The following is a 13,477-nucleotide window of genomic DNA, read 5'->3' as shown; positions in this document are numbered from 1 at the left end:
CTATGGCACCGTGGAGGCTTGTACGATCAATTAAAGGGAACTGGGAGTAGGTCCAGGCTTCAGGACAAATAACATCCCCCAGTGATCTTCTTTCTTGATAAAATTTCACTTGGTTGAAGCTGGCAAAACTGTCACATAGGCATTAAGGCTTCATCTTAAGAAAACAGTTTTCTTTAGTGTCCTTCAAAGTAGAAAGAGAAGGGCCCTATGTAAACAGAAACAGTGAGGGGGCCTTAGAGAGTGTCTTGGACACAGGTCCCCAGCCCTTGTGAGTAGGGGCTGCTGTTCATTTTTTTTTTAAGTTTTTAATTGAAGTATAGTTGATTTACAGTGTTGTGTGAACTTCTGCTGTACAGCAAAGTGATTCAGTTATATATATATATATATATATACACATTCTTTTTTTATATTCTTTTCCAGTATGGTTTATCACAGGATATTGAATATAGTTCCCTGTGCTGTACAGTAGGACCCTGTTGTTTACCCATTCTATACATAATAGTTTGCATCTGTTAATCCCAAACTTCCCAATCCATCCCTTCCCCTCCCCGCTGGCAACCACAAGTCTGTTCTCTATGTCTGTGAGTCTGTTTCTGTTTCGTAGTTATGTTCATTTGTGTCCTATTTTAGATTCCACTGCTCATTTCACCGAAGACTTGAGATGGGTGGAGGCCAGGGGTGGAGATGGGGTGGAGACCCTGCGGGGGACGCGGTGATGCCGCCAGCTTTGCAGCTTCACCCATGGGGATGCCAGCAGAGGAGGGGGTGGGTGGGAGAAGGGGGGAGCCCACAGCTCAAAGGGCTAGCAGGCTGGGGAACCCCAGGCAGTCGGGTAGGAACGATCCCCAGTGAAACACTGTGCCCCAGAGTGGGGTGAGGGGTAGAAATAGCCCGGAGCAGAAGGACCCCAGAGCCCACCACTCCGCCCTCCCCGCTCACGCGGGCCCAGCCTCACTCCTGCTTCTGACCTCAGCCAGCAGGAACAGGGGCTCGATCACGTCTCTCTCGACTTGCAATTCGAAATGAATCAGCCCCTGGGCCAGCTTGTCCTCCGCCTCGCCACAGAGTTTCAGCATCTTCCTGCGACAGAAGGGAAGAAAAACCATCCTGAGTACCCTGTAGAGGAAGATGTGGCCCATCACCCCCCGGCCAGGTAAACACTCACGAGATGGCGTTAATAAAGCAGCTGACTGCTGTGCGTCCCACTGACCAACTTGCTGTGGTTTCATTTCTGACACTGCCTACTTTCTAAAGGATGCTGAGTACCTACTGTGTGCCTGGGCTAAAAGGGGATTCGTGGGGAAAGTAAGAGACATGTGGAGAGAACAGAGTCACACATGCCAAATCCACAGGCCTAGAAAGAGCCAGATGTTCTCCCTCCTGAGACCACTGGAGAAAACAGCTGAAGTCAGTGTGCCAACAAACCAACATACCTTCAAACACATACCAAAACCTCCATGTCACTAGGCTCTAACAGAAAGAAAACTCCTTCTCCCAAGCCACGAAAACTTATTTAATATAGGATGAGCGGACGATTTTCCAGTGAAAAAATGGAATGGAAAACCATGTAAAAGTTTATTAATAATGAGCGAATTACATAAGACCTGAATGAGGAGAAAGTTATGCCATATTCCTAGACGGGAGAATACAATATTTCAAAGATGTTCATTTCCCCTGAAGGGCACACAAGCAGCCCTCCCTTTTCACGGTACCATGTTACCTGAAACTCATGTAAAAAGTTTTTACAAATTAACAAAAGTATGGAAAGAGGTAATACTATTCTAAGGTTAGTATGTACTTTTCCTGTCCGTATATATTTTTTTAATTAATTAATTAATTTTTATTTTTGGCTGCGTTGGGTCTTTGTTGCTGTGCGTGGGCTTTCTCTAGTTGCAGTGAGCGGGGGCTACTCTTCATTGTGGTGCGTGGGTTTCTCATTGCGATGGCTTCTCTTGTTGCAGAGCACGGGTTCTAGGCACGTGGGCTTCAGTAGTTGTGGTACGTGGGCTCAGAAGTTGTGGCTCACAGGCTCTAGAGTGCAGGCTCAGTAGTTGTGGCGCATGGGTTTAGTTGCTCCGTGGCATGTGGGATCTTCCAGGACCACGGCTCAATGCCGTGTCCATCTGCACTGAGTTTTCCTTCTCTCTCCAGGCACGGCGGTCTTCCTGAAATCGCCCTTCACCATTTGCTGGATTCTCTCTCTCCCTGTCCTGGGCTGGAGATCCTGTTTCCTACTCCCCTACCCCTGCCTGTCTCGGACACTGCCTCACTGTGGGCCCACCACACTTCGGCTTTCTGAGAAAGTGTGTGGGAAGTCCATTTTCTGAGACCCTGCGTGTCACAACTTCTCTTTACCCTCAGGCTAAATGAAAGTTAGACAGGAGACTATATTCTATGCTTCCTATTCCCCCCGAATTTTGAAGGCATTGTTCAATAACCTTCTAGCTTCAGGCTTCCCAGACGGCTCAGTGGTTGAGAATCTGTTTGCCAATGCAGGGGACATGGGTTCAAGCCCTGGTCCGGGAAGATCCCACATGCTGCAGAGCAACTAAGCCCATGCTCCACAACTACTGAGCCTGCGCTCTAGAGCCCGTGAGCCACAACCACTGACCCTGCGCACCACAACTACTGAAGCCTGTGCGCCTACAGCCCGTGCTCCGCAACAAGAGAAGCCACCGCAATGAGAAGCCCGCACACCGCAACGAAGAGTAGCCCCTGCTCGCCGCAACTAGAGAAAGCCCGCGTGCAGCAACGAAGACCCAACGCAGCCAATCAATCAATTTATTTAAAAAAATAATAATAATCTTCCGGCTTCCACTATTGCTTTTGGTAAGGCCGGAAGAATTCAGATTCCTGACCCCTCGTATATGACAATGTTTTCTCTAGAAGGTGTAGAATCTTTTATTTGTCACTAGTATTCACTACTGGTGAGTCCTGGCATAGGTTTAATTTTTCCTATTGTATTAGGAGATCGGTGGACCCTTTCAATATAGAAACTCACATTCTTCACTTCTGGAAAATATCTCTGGATTATTTTTTTTTTAATTTTTTTTTATTATTATTATTTTTTGCGGTACGCGGCCCTCTCACTGTTGTGGCCTCTCCCGCTGCGGAGCACAGGCTCCGGACGCGCAGGCCCAGTGGCCATGGCTCATGGGCCCAGCCGCTCCGCGGCATGTGGGATCTTCCCGGACCGGGGCACAAACCTGTGTCCCCTGCAGCGGCAGGCGGACTCTCAACCACTGCGCCACCAGGGAAGCCCCCCTGGATTATTTTTTAAACTATAATTATGATTTCTTCCTCTCTTCTTCTTGCAATTCCTGTTATTCAGGCCTAAGACTTCCTAGATTGGCCCTCTGTTCTTCTAACTTCTCTATTTTCCGTGTCCTTGTCTTTTGCTCTCTTTTCTGGATGATTTCAACTTTATCTTCCAAACCTACTGAGAAGGTCATATTTTTCATTTCTATGAGTTTGCTTTTGATCTCTGAATATTTCTTTCTTGTATTTCTTAATTAACGTCCTGTTTTTTATTTCATCTCCTCTTATCTCTCGAGAGTCTAAGTACCTTACTGACTGCTACCCCTACACTCCACTGTGCCCGGTGCCCCCAGCCTCGGGATGCTCCGCTTTACCCCCCCCAGAGATGAAGCTCCAGGCTTTTGCTGGGCTTGGGGGCAAGGGGATGAGCGTCTCCCAGCGGTGTGGATAAGAGCTGGGTCTGAGTGATCCAAATAACACCTGACTAGCTTTCAACCCCCATTTGTGATTTTCCTCACCACCCCCCTCCAACGACCCACTGTTCCTGAGATCCCTGGGGCCGCCAATTCCTGAGCCTTCTCAGCATTTCATGGTATGAACATCTCAGCTCTCTGCACATCCTACTTCTGGCTTGAGAGTCAGCTTTCTGGGACTTGCTAAGTCAGGTCCCAGTCAATCATACGCTTTACAGCTCACAAAACCCTCTTGTCTTCTCTCCTGTTTTTTCCTGCCTTTGTGGGTTTATGTCTTTTCAGAAAAAAAACCCCTGCATTATAGTCCGTTTTGGAAGGGAACAAAAATGAGATGTGTGTGTTCACTCTGGCATCTTTACCTGCTGTCCTCCATCCTTTACTTTCAACCTTGCTGTGTCACTACGTTTCAGGCAAGTCTCTCAGAAAGAACACATCGATACAACAGGATTCCACGTTTACCCACCTGAGAGTCTGTATATTATAAACAGTTGAGTTTATTCCATTTGCTGTGTACGATTTACAGGTAGAGAGGCAGTAATTGCTATTACCTTCATTTTTCTGTTTTCTATTGTTATGCTTTTCTGTGCTGACCTTTTTTTTTCCCTTTTTTTAATTTTTTTTGCGGTACGTGGGCCTCTCACTGTTGTGGCCTCTCCCGTTGCGGAGCACAGGCCCCGGACGCGCAGGCTTGGCGGCCATGGCTCACGGGCCCAGCCGCTCCGCGGCACGTGGGATCTTCCCGGACCAGGGCACGAACCCGTGCCCCCTGTATCGGCAGGCGGACTCTCAACCACTGCGCCACCAGGGAAGCCCCTTTTTTTTCTCTTTTAGTCCGTTCTGTGGGCTTTTTTTTTTTCTATTTTGTTTATTCCTCTCTCCATCCTCCACCTAATTTTGAAGTTACACGTTCTATTACTTTTCTTCTTGTGGTCTTCTTGTGTTCTTACCTTTCTAACATGCACACTTCACTTTAAATTTAAATGTAATACCTTTATCCTCCTTTCATACAAGAGCTTGAAACACTGATGCCCTTTGCAAAGCTCCCTATTATTATTTTCTAGTATTTTAGTTTTCCTTTGCTTTAACTGCCCCCCGCCCCCCAGATTATTATTATTATATTGCTGTTTCTTAATTCAATGTTTATTTATATTTCTTTACACTGAAGGGTAGCAGGATACACCTCCCCAAAGTATGCCACTGTGGCATAAGGATTAGTTTGAACTGAAGGCAATGGAGAAGAAGCAGACACAAAAAAAGCTCTCCACCCTTCCCCTATCTGCCTAAAAGCAGGACATGAATTTGTAAAGGTGTCCCCCTCCCCCCTCTACCAGGAAAGATAGATGTTAATCACCAGAGATAATTCTAGACCCTTATCAGCCCAGAGATGGCACCAGTGGTCTCTACATTACAAACCTTACCAACTAACACTTATCTTCTACTAGTCTCTCATATACTTACCTTCCTACAATTCGTTGCCATAGAAACTAACATTTTTTTTCCTCTGTCTTGTTTGTCACTTCTCTAAAAATCAGTGTTCTTTGGTTTATACAAGCCCAAGTTCCAGCCACCCCTTTGAGTTACTCATCACCGAGTTCTGCCATGTGTATGCACTGCACGTTAATCAAATGTGTATGTTATTCTCTTATTAATCTGTCTTTTGTCAATTTAATTTGCACGGCCCTGTGAAGGAATCTAAGATGGGAAGAGAGAAAACGTCCCTTATACCACATTCACTATTTTTTTTTAAAAGGTTTTTTTTTTTTTTTTTTTTTTTATAGCCATACTGCACAGCTTGCGGGATCTTAGTTCCCCCACCAGGGACTGAACCCGGGCCCTCAGAGTAAAAGCAGTGAGTCCTAACCACTGGACCGCCAGGGAATTCCCACACTACTTTTTTTTTTTTTTTTTTGATGTGGACCATGTTTAAAGTCTTTATTGAATCTGTTACAATATTGCTTCTGTTTTATGTTTTGGTCTCTTGGCTGCGAGGCATGTGGGATCTTAGCTCCTTGACCAGGGATCGAACCCACGCCCCCTGCACTGGAAGGTGGAGTCTTAACCACTGGACCATCAGGGAAGTCCCACTACTTTTTTTTTAAAATGCTATCTTGTTACCTGCATTTCACTCTTTTCTTCTGGACATCATCTACTTCACACATCCTTAACTAGTTTTTCAGTGAGAACATGCAAGCGGTAACTTCTCTAGATCTGTGCCTGAAAATATGTTTATTTCCCCTTATTCCTGAATAGAGATTTAGTCTATCACTGAATCTAGATATCTTATATTTTCACTCACTACTTGAAGACACTCCTCCATTATTTCCTGGCATTTATTGTGCCTCCTGAATGGTCTGTTATCACTCTAATTGCTCTTTTATACACAATTATCTCTTTCTCTGGTTGATTTTAAAGATCTTTTTTATTAATAGTGTGTAGTTTTAGGACGATGTGTCCAGGGATGGATTTCTTTCGGTTGATCTCAATCAGGACTTTTGGGGCTTCTTAAATCTAAACACTCATGTTTGTATTCAAATCTAGAAAAGGAAAATTCAACCATAAATTTCCCCTTCTATTTTCTTCTTCAGGAGCGACTGCTACACATAATGCTGTATCTTTACATCCTGCCATCTGAGTCTCTCCATTTAATGCTGCCTGTATCCTTACCTCTTGGACTTTATTCTGTAAATTCTAAACTCCAGACCTCTTCAAGTTCACCAATTTCCATATCTGTGCGCAACTTCCAGTTTCTCTCAAGTAAGTTTTTAAATTATACTAAATATTATTTGAATTCTTAAAAGTTCTATTTGGTTTTTCTTTGATTCTGCCTCTTCTTTTTTCACCCCTATTGTGTTTTGTCTTTATTAAATTTTTAAATTTCATTTTAAACATAATTACTGTCCATCTCCTTTCAGGTTGTCCATTATTTTTCATTTTTAGGGTCTGATTCTCCCACAGACTGTGCATACTGATCGCCTCTCATGATGATTCTATATTTAGTTTGTTTTTATTGTGAGCTCGAAATCAGCAAGGGTTGCTCTTCTGGGAATCCTATAAGTTCTGACATCTGACACGGAGAGATTTCATATTTGCTTCTGCTGAAGCCCAAGGGATTTCAAGTGTCCTTCAACAGCCTTCCCCGACCCCTACCGGCATGCGGGACGCAGGATCTTAGTTCCCCTACCAGGGATGGAACCCGTGTCCCCTGCAGCGGAAGTGCAGAGTCCTAACCACTGGACCGCCAGGGAAGTCCCAACAGTTTCATGTTAACTTCTCCCCTTGGGAGCTGCCGCCTGCGCAGACACTATGACTCCTGGACCTGGGGCCTCAATTTCTCACCGGCAACCTTTCCTTCTTCCCCGTCCAGTCTCCAGCCAGACCACAGGTGTCCTCACTATCTCCGTGAGGACTGTCAGTCCCCTTGTAAGGATGGGGACTCACCTAGAATTAGCACAAACCCATACGTGGAATTGCCTTACCCAAGAAGCGTGTCATCTCCCAGGAGAGCTGATCCTTCCACCAGACACTGAGCCAGTGTGGTCAAAGGCAACTTTTTCTGAAAAGGAAGAAAACGTGGTCATGAAAACTACTTCAACAGTCACCCACTTACCCTAAAATAGCAGGAAGTCAAATACTTGCCTAGATATTACATTAGCTGAGAAACAAACGGACTTTAAAATATGAATAAAACCTAAAAATTCAGAGGATACAATGGGGGGCTAGACTCAGAGATGTCAAAATTCAGAAAATTAAAACGATTAAATTTGCTAAGTTGGCAAATAAGGCTAAGGTTTACATGCTGCATTTTTAATTTCATTTCATTTCATTTTCATTTTGTTTCATTTCATTTCATTTTCTGGCTGCGCTGTGCAGCTTGTGGGAATTTAGTTCCCCAACCAGGGATTGAACCTGGACCGTGGCAGTGAAAGCGTGAAGTCCTAACCACTGGACTGTCAGGGAATTCCCTACATGCTGCGTTTTAAAATAAAGTAGCATAGCAGCAGGGAAAAAAGAGAAGATTTCAAACGTATGCTAAAGATTCGAGCCATGCCTTAATTTCTAAGAATCGTCTCTCTCAAGAAGTACATTAGCCCCATTTTAGAAATAAGTCAGCTTATGGTCAAGGAAGAGAGAAAAATGTTCACACAGAATTACAATGCAAACAAAATAATCATCAAAATAAGGTATACTCCACAAAGAAGATATAAAATGGCCAATAAGCACATGAAAAGATGCTTAACATCATTAGTCATTAAGGAAACCCAAATCAAAGCTGCAATTAGATACCACCTCACACCCATGAAGATGGCTCTCATAATATTAATAATTTATTTTTTAAATACAAAAAATAAATATTGGTGAGCGTATGGAGATATTGGAAGCTTCATGCGTTGCCAGTAGAGATGTAAAATGGTCCAGCACTGTAGAAAAGCTTGGCAGCATTTCAAGAAGTTAAAATTACCATATGGCCCAGCGATTCCACTCTGGGGCATGTACTCAAAATAATTTGAAACAGATGGCTGAACAGAAACATGTGCATGATGCAAAGGGCAGCCCAATTCACAATAGCCAAAAGGTGGAGGCAGCAGAAACGCCCATCAACAGATGAGGGAATAAACACAATGTGGTCTATCCACGCAACGGAATATTATGCAGCCATAAACACGGAACGAACTCCTGACACAGATTACAACACGGGTGAACCCTGCAGGCATCACAGTAAGTGAACTAAACCAGGCACAAATGTGCACATAACGTACAGTTCTGTTTATATAAGACATCCAGAATAAACAAATCCACAGGGACAGAAGGTAGATTCGTGGTTGCCAAGAGCTGGGGGGAGGGGGAAAGGGGAACGACTGACTAATGAGTATGGGATTTCCTTTCGGGGTGATGGAAATGTTCTGGAAGTAGATCATGGTGGTAGTTGCACAATATTGTGACTCTGCTAAACGCCACTGAATTGTACTCTTTAAAATAGCTAAAGTGGTAAGCTTTATGTTACGTGGGAAGAGAGGGAGGGAGGGACGGAAAGAAGGAGGGAGGGAGGTGGGCAGGCAGGAGGACCACAGCATAATCCACCTTCCCTCCTTAAGTGTCAACAAGCCCTCTCCTTCCTGAGCTGGAACCACCCAGCACACACGGAGAACAACAAGGTAAGAACAGCTAGACATCTGGGAATTCCCTGGCGGTCCAGTGGTTAAGACTCCGTGCTTCCACTCCAGGGGACACGGGTTCGATCCCTGGTCAGGGTACTAAGATCCCACACGCCGCACAGCGCGGCCAAACAATTTAAAAAAGAACAGGTAGATATCCTCGGGTCTTCCGGTCCACGCTGCCACACAGGCAGCTCTTCAAACAGAAAGTGATGGAGCCCCTCCCAGCCCAGAATCTCCTGTCTTAGCACCCAGAGACCCTTGGCTCTAACTCGCTTACTCCCCAGCATGAATGGTGTGCCTATCTGGGTACCACGCCCGTGGTGACCGAGACCAGACACTGCTCTCATGGAACTTACATCCCAGGGCAGGGAGACGGACACTAAACACAGACACTTTGAAGGAGACCCTTTCGAGAGTGGGAAGTGTCATGGGAACAGCAGAAAGGAGGACGATGGGCAGAGTGGGCAGCTGTGGGGAGGGGGCGGTGAGGAGAAAAGACTGCCCCCTCCCCCGCCGAGGGGGGACATTTAAGAAGCAACCTGAAGGGAGAGAAAGTCAGCCATACCTCCAGATGACCTGGGAAAGAACATTCCGGGCAGAGGAACTGCAGGTGCAAAGGCCCGGAGGTGGGCTACCTAGCCAGCTCAGCTGGCTCTGCATCCCCAGCAGACCAGCGTGGCTGGAGCACAGTGTGTGATGGGGGAGAGGTTGGGGGAGAGGTTGGGGGAGAGGTTGGGGGAGGGGGCGGAGGCGGGCTGGTGCGGGGCCTCGTCAACCAGAGGCAGGCACTGGGGTTTCCTTCTAGGGGCACTTGGGGACCACTGAGGGCCTGTTTAAGAACAACATGATTGGATTAAAAGAACTCAGTCCTGAGACAGGCAGCTGGATGACTTGAGAGCAGCACCAAGCTGGAGGTGGAGTTTTAGGAATCTGGTTTGAACATCCCCAGGAGACCCATGGGCTCTAGGTATCTCCGGGGAAGGTCACAGGAGGTAGACCAACCCCCAAGAGTGGTATGGAAGTTCCTAGGGTTCCTGGGGTTAGTCCAGGTGGAGGGGAGCCTAGGACACCAGGTGTCCTCAACGGGTCTAAAATATAACCCCCTCCCTGCCCTTAAGACACGTCCACTCCACAGAGGTCTGAGCCCTTTCACTCGAGGAATAATCTTGCTACCCCGTCATTTCACATAAAATGGGACATTGTTCTTGGTAAAAACGAGACCAGGCAACGAAGTACTAATATATCCAAATGTAAACACCACTTTCTAGCTGTCCTACAGAGCTATTAGGTCCAGGTTTCCAGAGACTTAATTAAAGGCAGAGGAACAGTATCTTCGGAGAGCATCTGCTCCCACCCTCACCTTTCAAAAAAAAGTTACTGAAAGCACATTTTAGAAAAATGTCTAAAATGGTTAAAAAAGAAAAGGAGTTGTGCAGGTATAACATTTGTCACACTCCGAGAAAAAGGATGGATTAAGGTATTAGAGTTCTTGACCAGGGGTAATTCTTGTCCCCCTGGGATGTTTGGCAAAGTCTGGAGATGTATGTGATCGTCACCATGTGGGGGACATCCCTGGTATCTAGTGGGTAGAGGCCAGGGACGCTGCTACGCGTCCTACAGTGCATCAGAAAGCCCCCTGAAACAAAGAATTATCCAGCCCAAAACATCGAGAGTGCTGAGGTTTGGGTTTAAAGAAAGGTGTTCAATCTGCAAGTTCCTAAAATATCTGAATCACAACCACTGAAGACGCTTCCCCCGATCCCGAACGTCAGAGAGTCCAGCCACACAAGACCATTTTCTTTATGCTGAGGATCCAGAGACCCATGACCCACCTGCCTTTCAGGCAGGACTGAAGCCCCTTCTGAGTCCTTCTTCAGAATTTGACAAGGAAGCAAGGCAAGGGAGGATATTGCCTACAGCAGATGACAGGCAATTTCTAGTGGCCTGGAAGTTGGCATCCTTTGGAGAAATATATCTACCAGTGAGTGGAGTTTTTCCAGATGAAAAAGATCAGTCCGATTAGTCCTGGCAGTGAGTGGAGCAGAAGACCACGCCCGGGATGCCTAGCAGACTGTAGGTCAAGCACAAGAACAGCCCTGAGGACCACAAAGCCATCGGTCTTGGAGGGAGGTGGTGAGGGGACAGCCAGGTGTCTGGTTTCCAGATTCACACAGGAAAAACCAGTTGGAAACGGTAGGATTGGAGGGGCCCTTCTCCCAAGCAGGGGGCCAACTTTGTCTTCTAGTCATTTCCAGTCACTCAACATCCTCACCGATGATTATGAGATGCTTTTAGGTGGCAAAGAGAGCCACTTTAAGTGACGAAGGACCACAGGACGAGAAAGCTATTTCTGTTTCAACTGCACGTTAATTGCTAAGATTTTCACATGGAGAATAAGCTTTCTCTCTTTCTCTATCTCAAATGAATTCATTTTTGAAGAGCAAATGGTATAAAACTCAAAAGGCGCTGGAGGGTTTACAGCAGAAAGTCTTCTCCCATCCTTAACCCTCAGCCACTGGGTTCCCCTCTCCAGAAACCATGCCAGTGATCAGTTTTCTAGGTATCCTTCCATAAATATGCTAAGAAGATCCAATTGTATGTGTGAGTGTGTGTCCATTTTTTAAAAATATTTATTTATTTATTTGGCTGTGCCGGGTCTTAGTTGCAGCACACGGGATCTTCAGTTGCGGCATGTGGGATCTCGTTCCCTGACCAGGGATGCAACCTGGGCCCCCTGCATTGGGAGCTAGGAGTTTTAACCACCGGACCACCATGGAAGCCCCATTTGTCCATTTTTAGTGGACACATTTTCCCTCACAACTGTTAACACATGATATAACCCCCTCTATACTTTGCTTTCCTTTTCATGTAGAGGTATCATTCATGTAATTTCCTATCAAGACATAGAGAGCTGCCTCAGCCTTTTTTTTGAAATGGTTACACAGATCATTGAATGAAGATGACAACACGGATTTAAACAAGTCCTGTAGTGATGGTGTAAGGGGATATAGGCCACAAGCTAGGGCCTGTGCTTGTGGCCCAGGTGAGCTCCTAAGAAAGCACTCACTGCAGGGGAGACACTGAGGGTGATGTGAGCGCTTGGCTTCCAAGGGCACAGGTGTTAATGGGGTGAAACCTCAATTAGCGGTGAGTCTTTGCTTGTGTCGATGCTTTTAAGAGTCAAGAAATTAAGAAAAGGAAAAGGAAAAAAAAGAAAAGAATCAAGCAATTAGAAGGAAGCTACCAAAAGAAAAAAAGGAAGGAAGAAATGGATTAAGGTGACATACTTGCACGTCAAAAAGGGGATAGTGAAAATCTATAATCAAAGGCGGGCGAATAGCGGAAGTTAATGGACTGCAACGCACTACAGACTACAAATTATTTCTATTTCTAAAGAAATGCTCTGAGACAAAGGAAAAGCTGAGGGCTCGGTAGACGCGGGGTACTGTGCTGATTTATTTGACCTAATGCCTAATGACTGAGGTATCATTTGCTCTCTCCTCCACACTCTGCTCACCCCCACTTCACGTAGAAGGATATTGAATCTCTGAAGGGTTCAATTGCCCACCTGTCCAGAAAACCTGCCAAAATGTGTTTCTCTTGCAGACGAGGGTCTAGGCTGAGAGCATCACCCACTATTCCGGGGACCATTAGCGCCCAGGTAGAGAGACCTTACTTAGCGAGCTTCACCCTGACCAGTGGTTTTCCGGGTCAAAGAGAAGCTATTAAAATACACATTTCCCTGATTCTAGTGTGCCGAGAGATCCTTAAGAGTTGAGGGAAGGGGAGACAGAACGTTCCAGCGTTTGGAAGTAGTCGATCTGACTTGTCTGAGATGAGTGTTCTCTCTAAAATTATCTTAGGCATCAGCAGCAGAGTTTGTAGGATGACTCAGAGACAAAAAGTCTTATTCTAATATCCACTCTGTTTCCTAAACATACACACACGCACACACGCCCCTCCATCTCTGAAAACTGCTGTCCACTGTCCGCGAATCCAGGCAGATTTGCTCCTCGGGGCTCAGCAGTTCCCAGGGGTGATTTTGGACTCACGGCGAGGCCCTAATTACAGCAGCGGTTTCTATTCCTTTACTATGTATTCATGTCAAGCACCGTGCTAGGCATTTACGTTTATTACGTCACTTAACTCTCAAACCCTACTGGGTAGGAATTCATTGTTATTACTATTTTCCAAGGCAAGAAACCAAAGCATATAGAGGTAATTGACTTGCCCACTGTCAGGCAAAATTAGGAAGCAGCAGAGCTGGGCTTCCACCTTGGAGGGTCAGATCCCAGCACTTAAACTCAGAGCCATCACGCTAAATTGCTTCCGTAAAGAATAGGAATGAGTCAAACTGGCGCGATGCGCTGGGCAGGTTCTGTGCCTAAAATAGGCGTGGGCCATCCAGTCGTGACACGTCTATTTTTAGCGCTGCCTACATGTGGCAGGCCCCGTTCTAGGCATTGAGAATGCAGCCATGATGGGAAGACAAGATCCCTGCTCCCGCGTAGCTCACATATTGGTGATGGGAACAGACACAGGAACAAATGAATGAGCAGGCTAATTTTAGAGGATAACACGTGCTATGAT

At 45.9% G+C, this 13,477-nt stretch overlaps 1 protein-coding gene across 4 annotated transcripts in view; it reads right to left on the bottom strand.

Moving 5' to 3' along the window:
* The window catches only part of ARHGAP44 (Rho GTPase activating protein 44), a 143,236-nt gene that overhangs the window by 53,698 nt on the left and 76,061 nt on the right, over positions 1-13,477 (bottom strand). For all 4 annotated transcript variants that reach the window (XM_030861384.2, XM_060290552.1, XM_060290554.1 and 1 more), the window contains exons 4-5: positions 7,208-7,284; positions 969-1,080 (exon numbers count right to left, since the gene is read on the bottom strand). In XM_030861384.2, the coding sequence (XP_030717244.1) occupies positions 969-1,080; positions 7,208-7,284 (189 nt within the window). The remainder of the gene's footprint in view (positions 1-968; positions 1,081-7,207; positions 7,285-13,477) is intronic.

Source organism: Globicephala melas, chromosome 20 (assembly GCF_963455315.2).
Source record: "Globicephala melas chromosome 20, mGloMel1.2, whole genome shotgun sequence".
NCBI classification, from domain to species: Eukaryota; Metazoa; Chordata; class Mammalia; order Artiodactyla; family Delphinidae; genus Globicephala; species Globicephala melas.
Note: the sequence above shows the minus strand (reverse complement) of the source record. Positions and strands in the feature narration are given on the sequence as shown.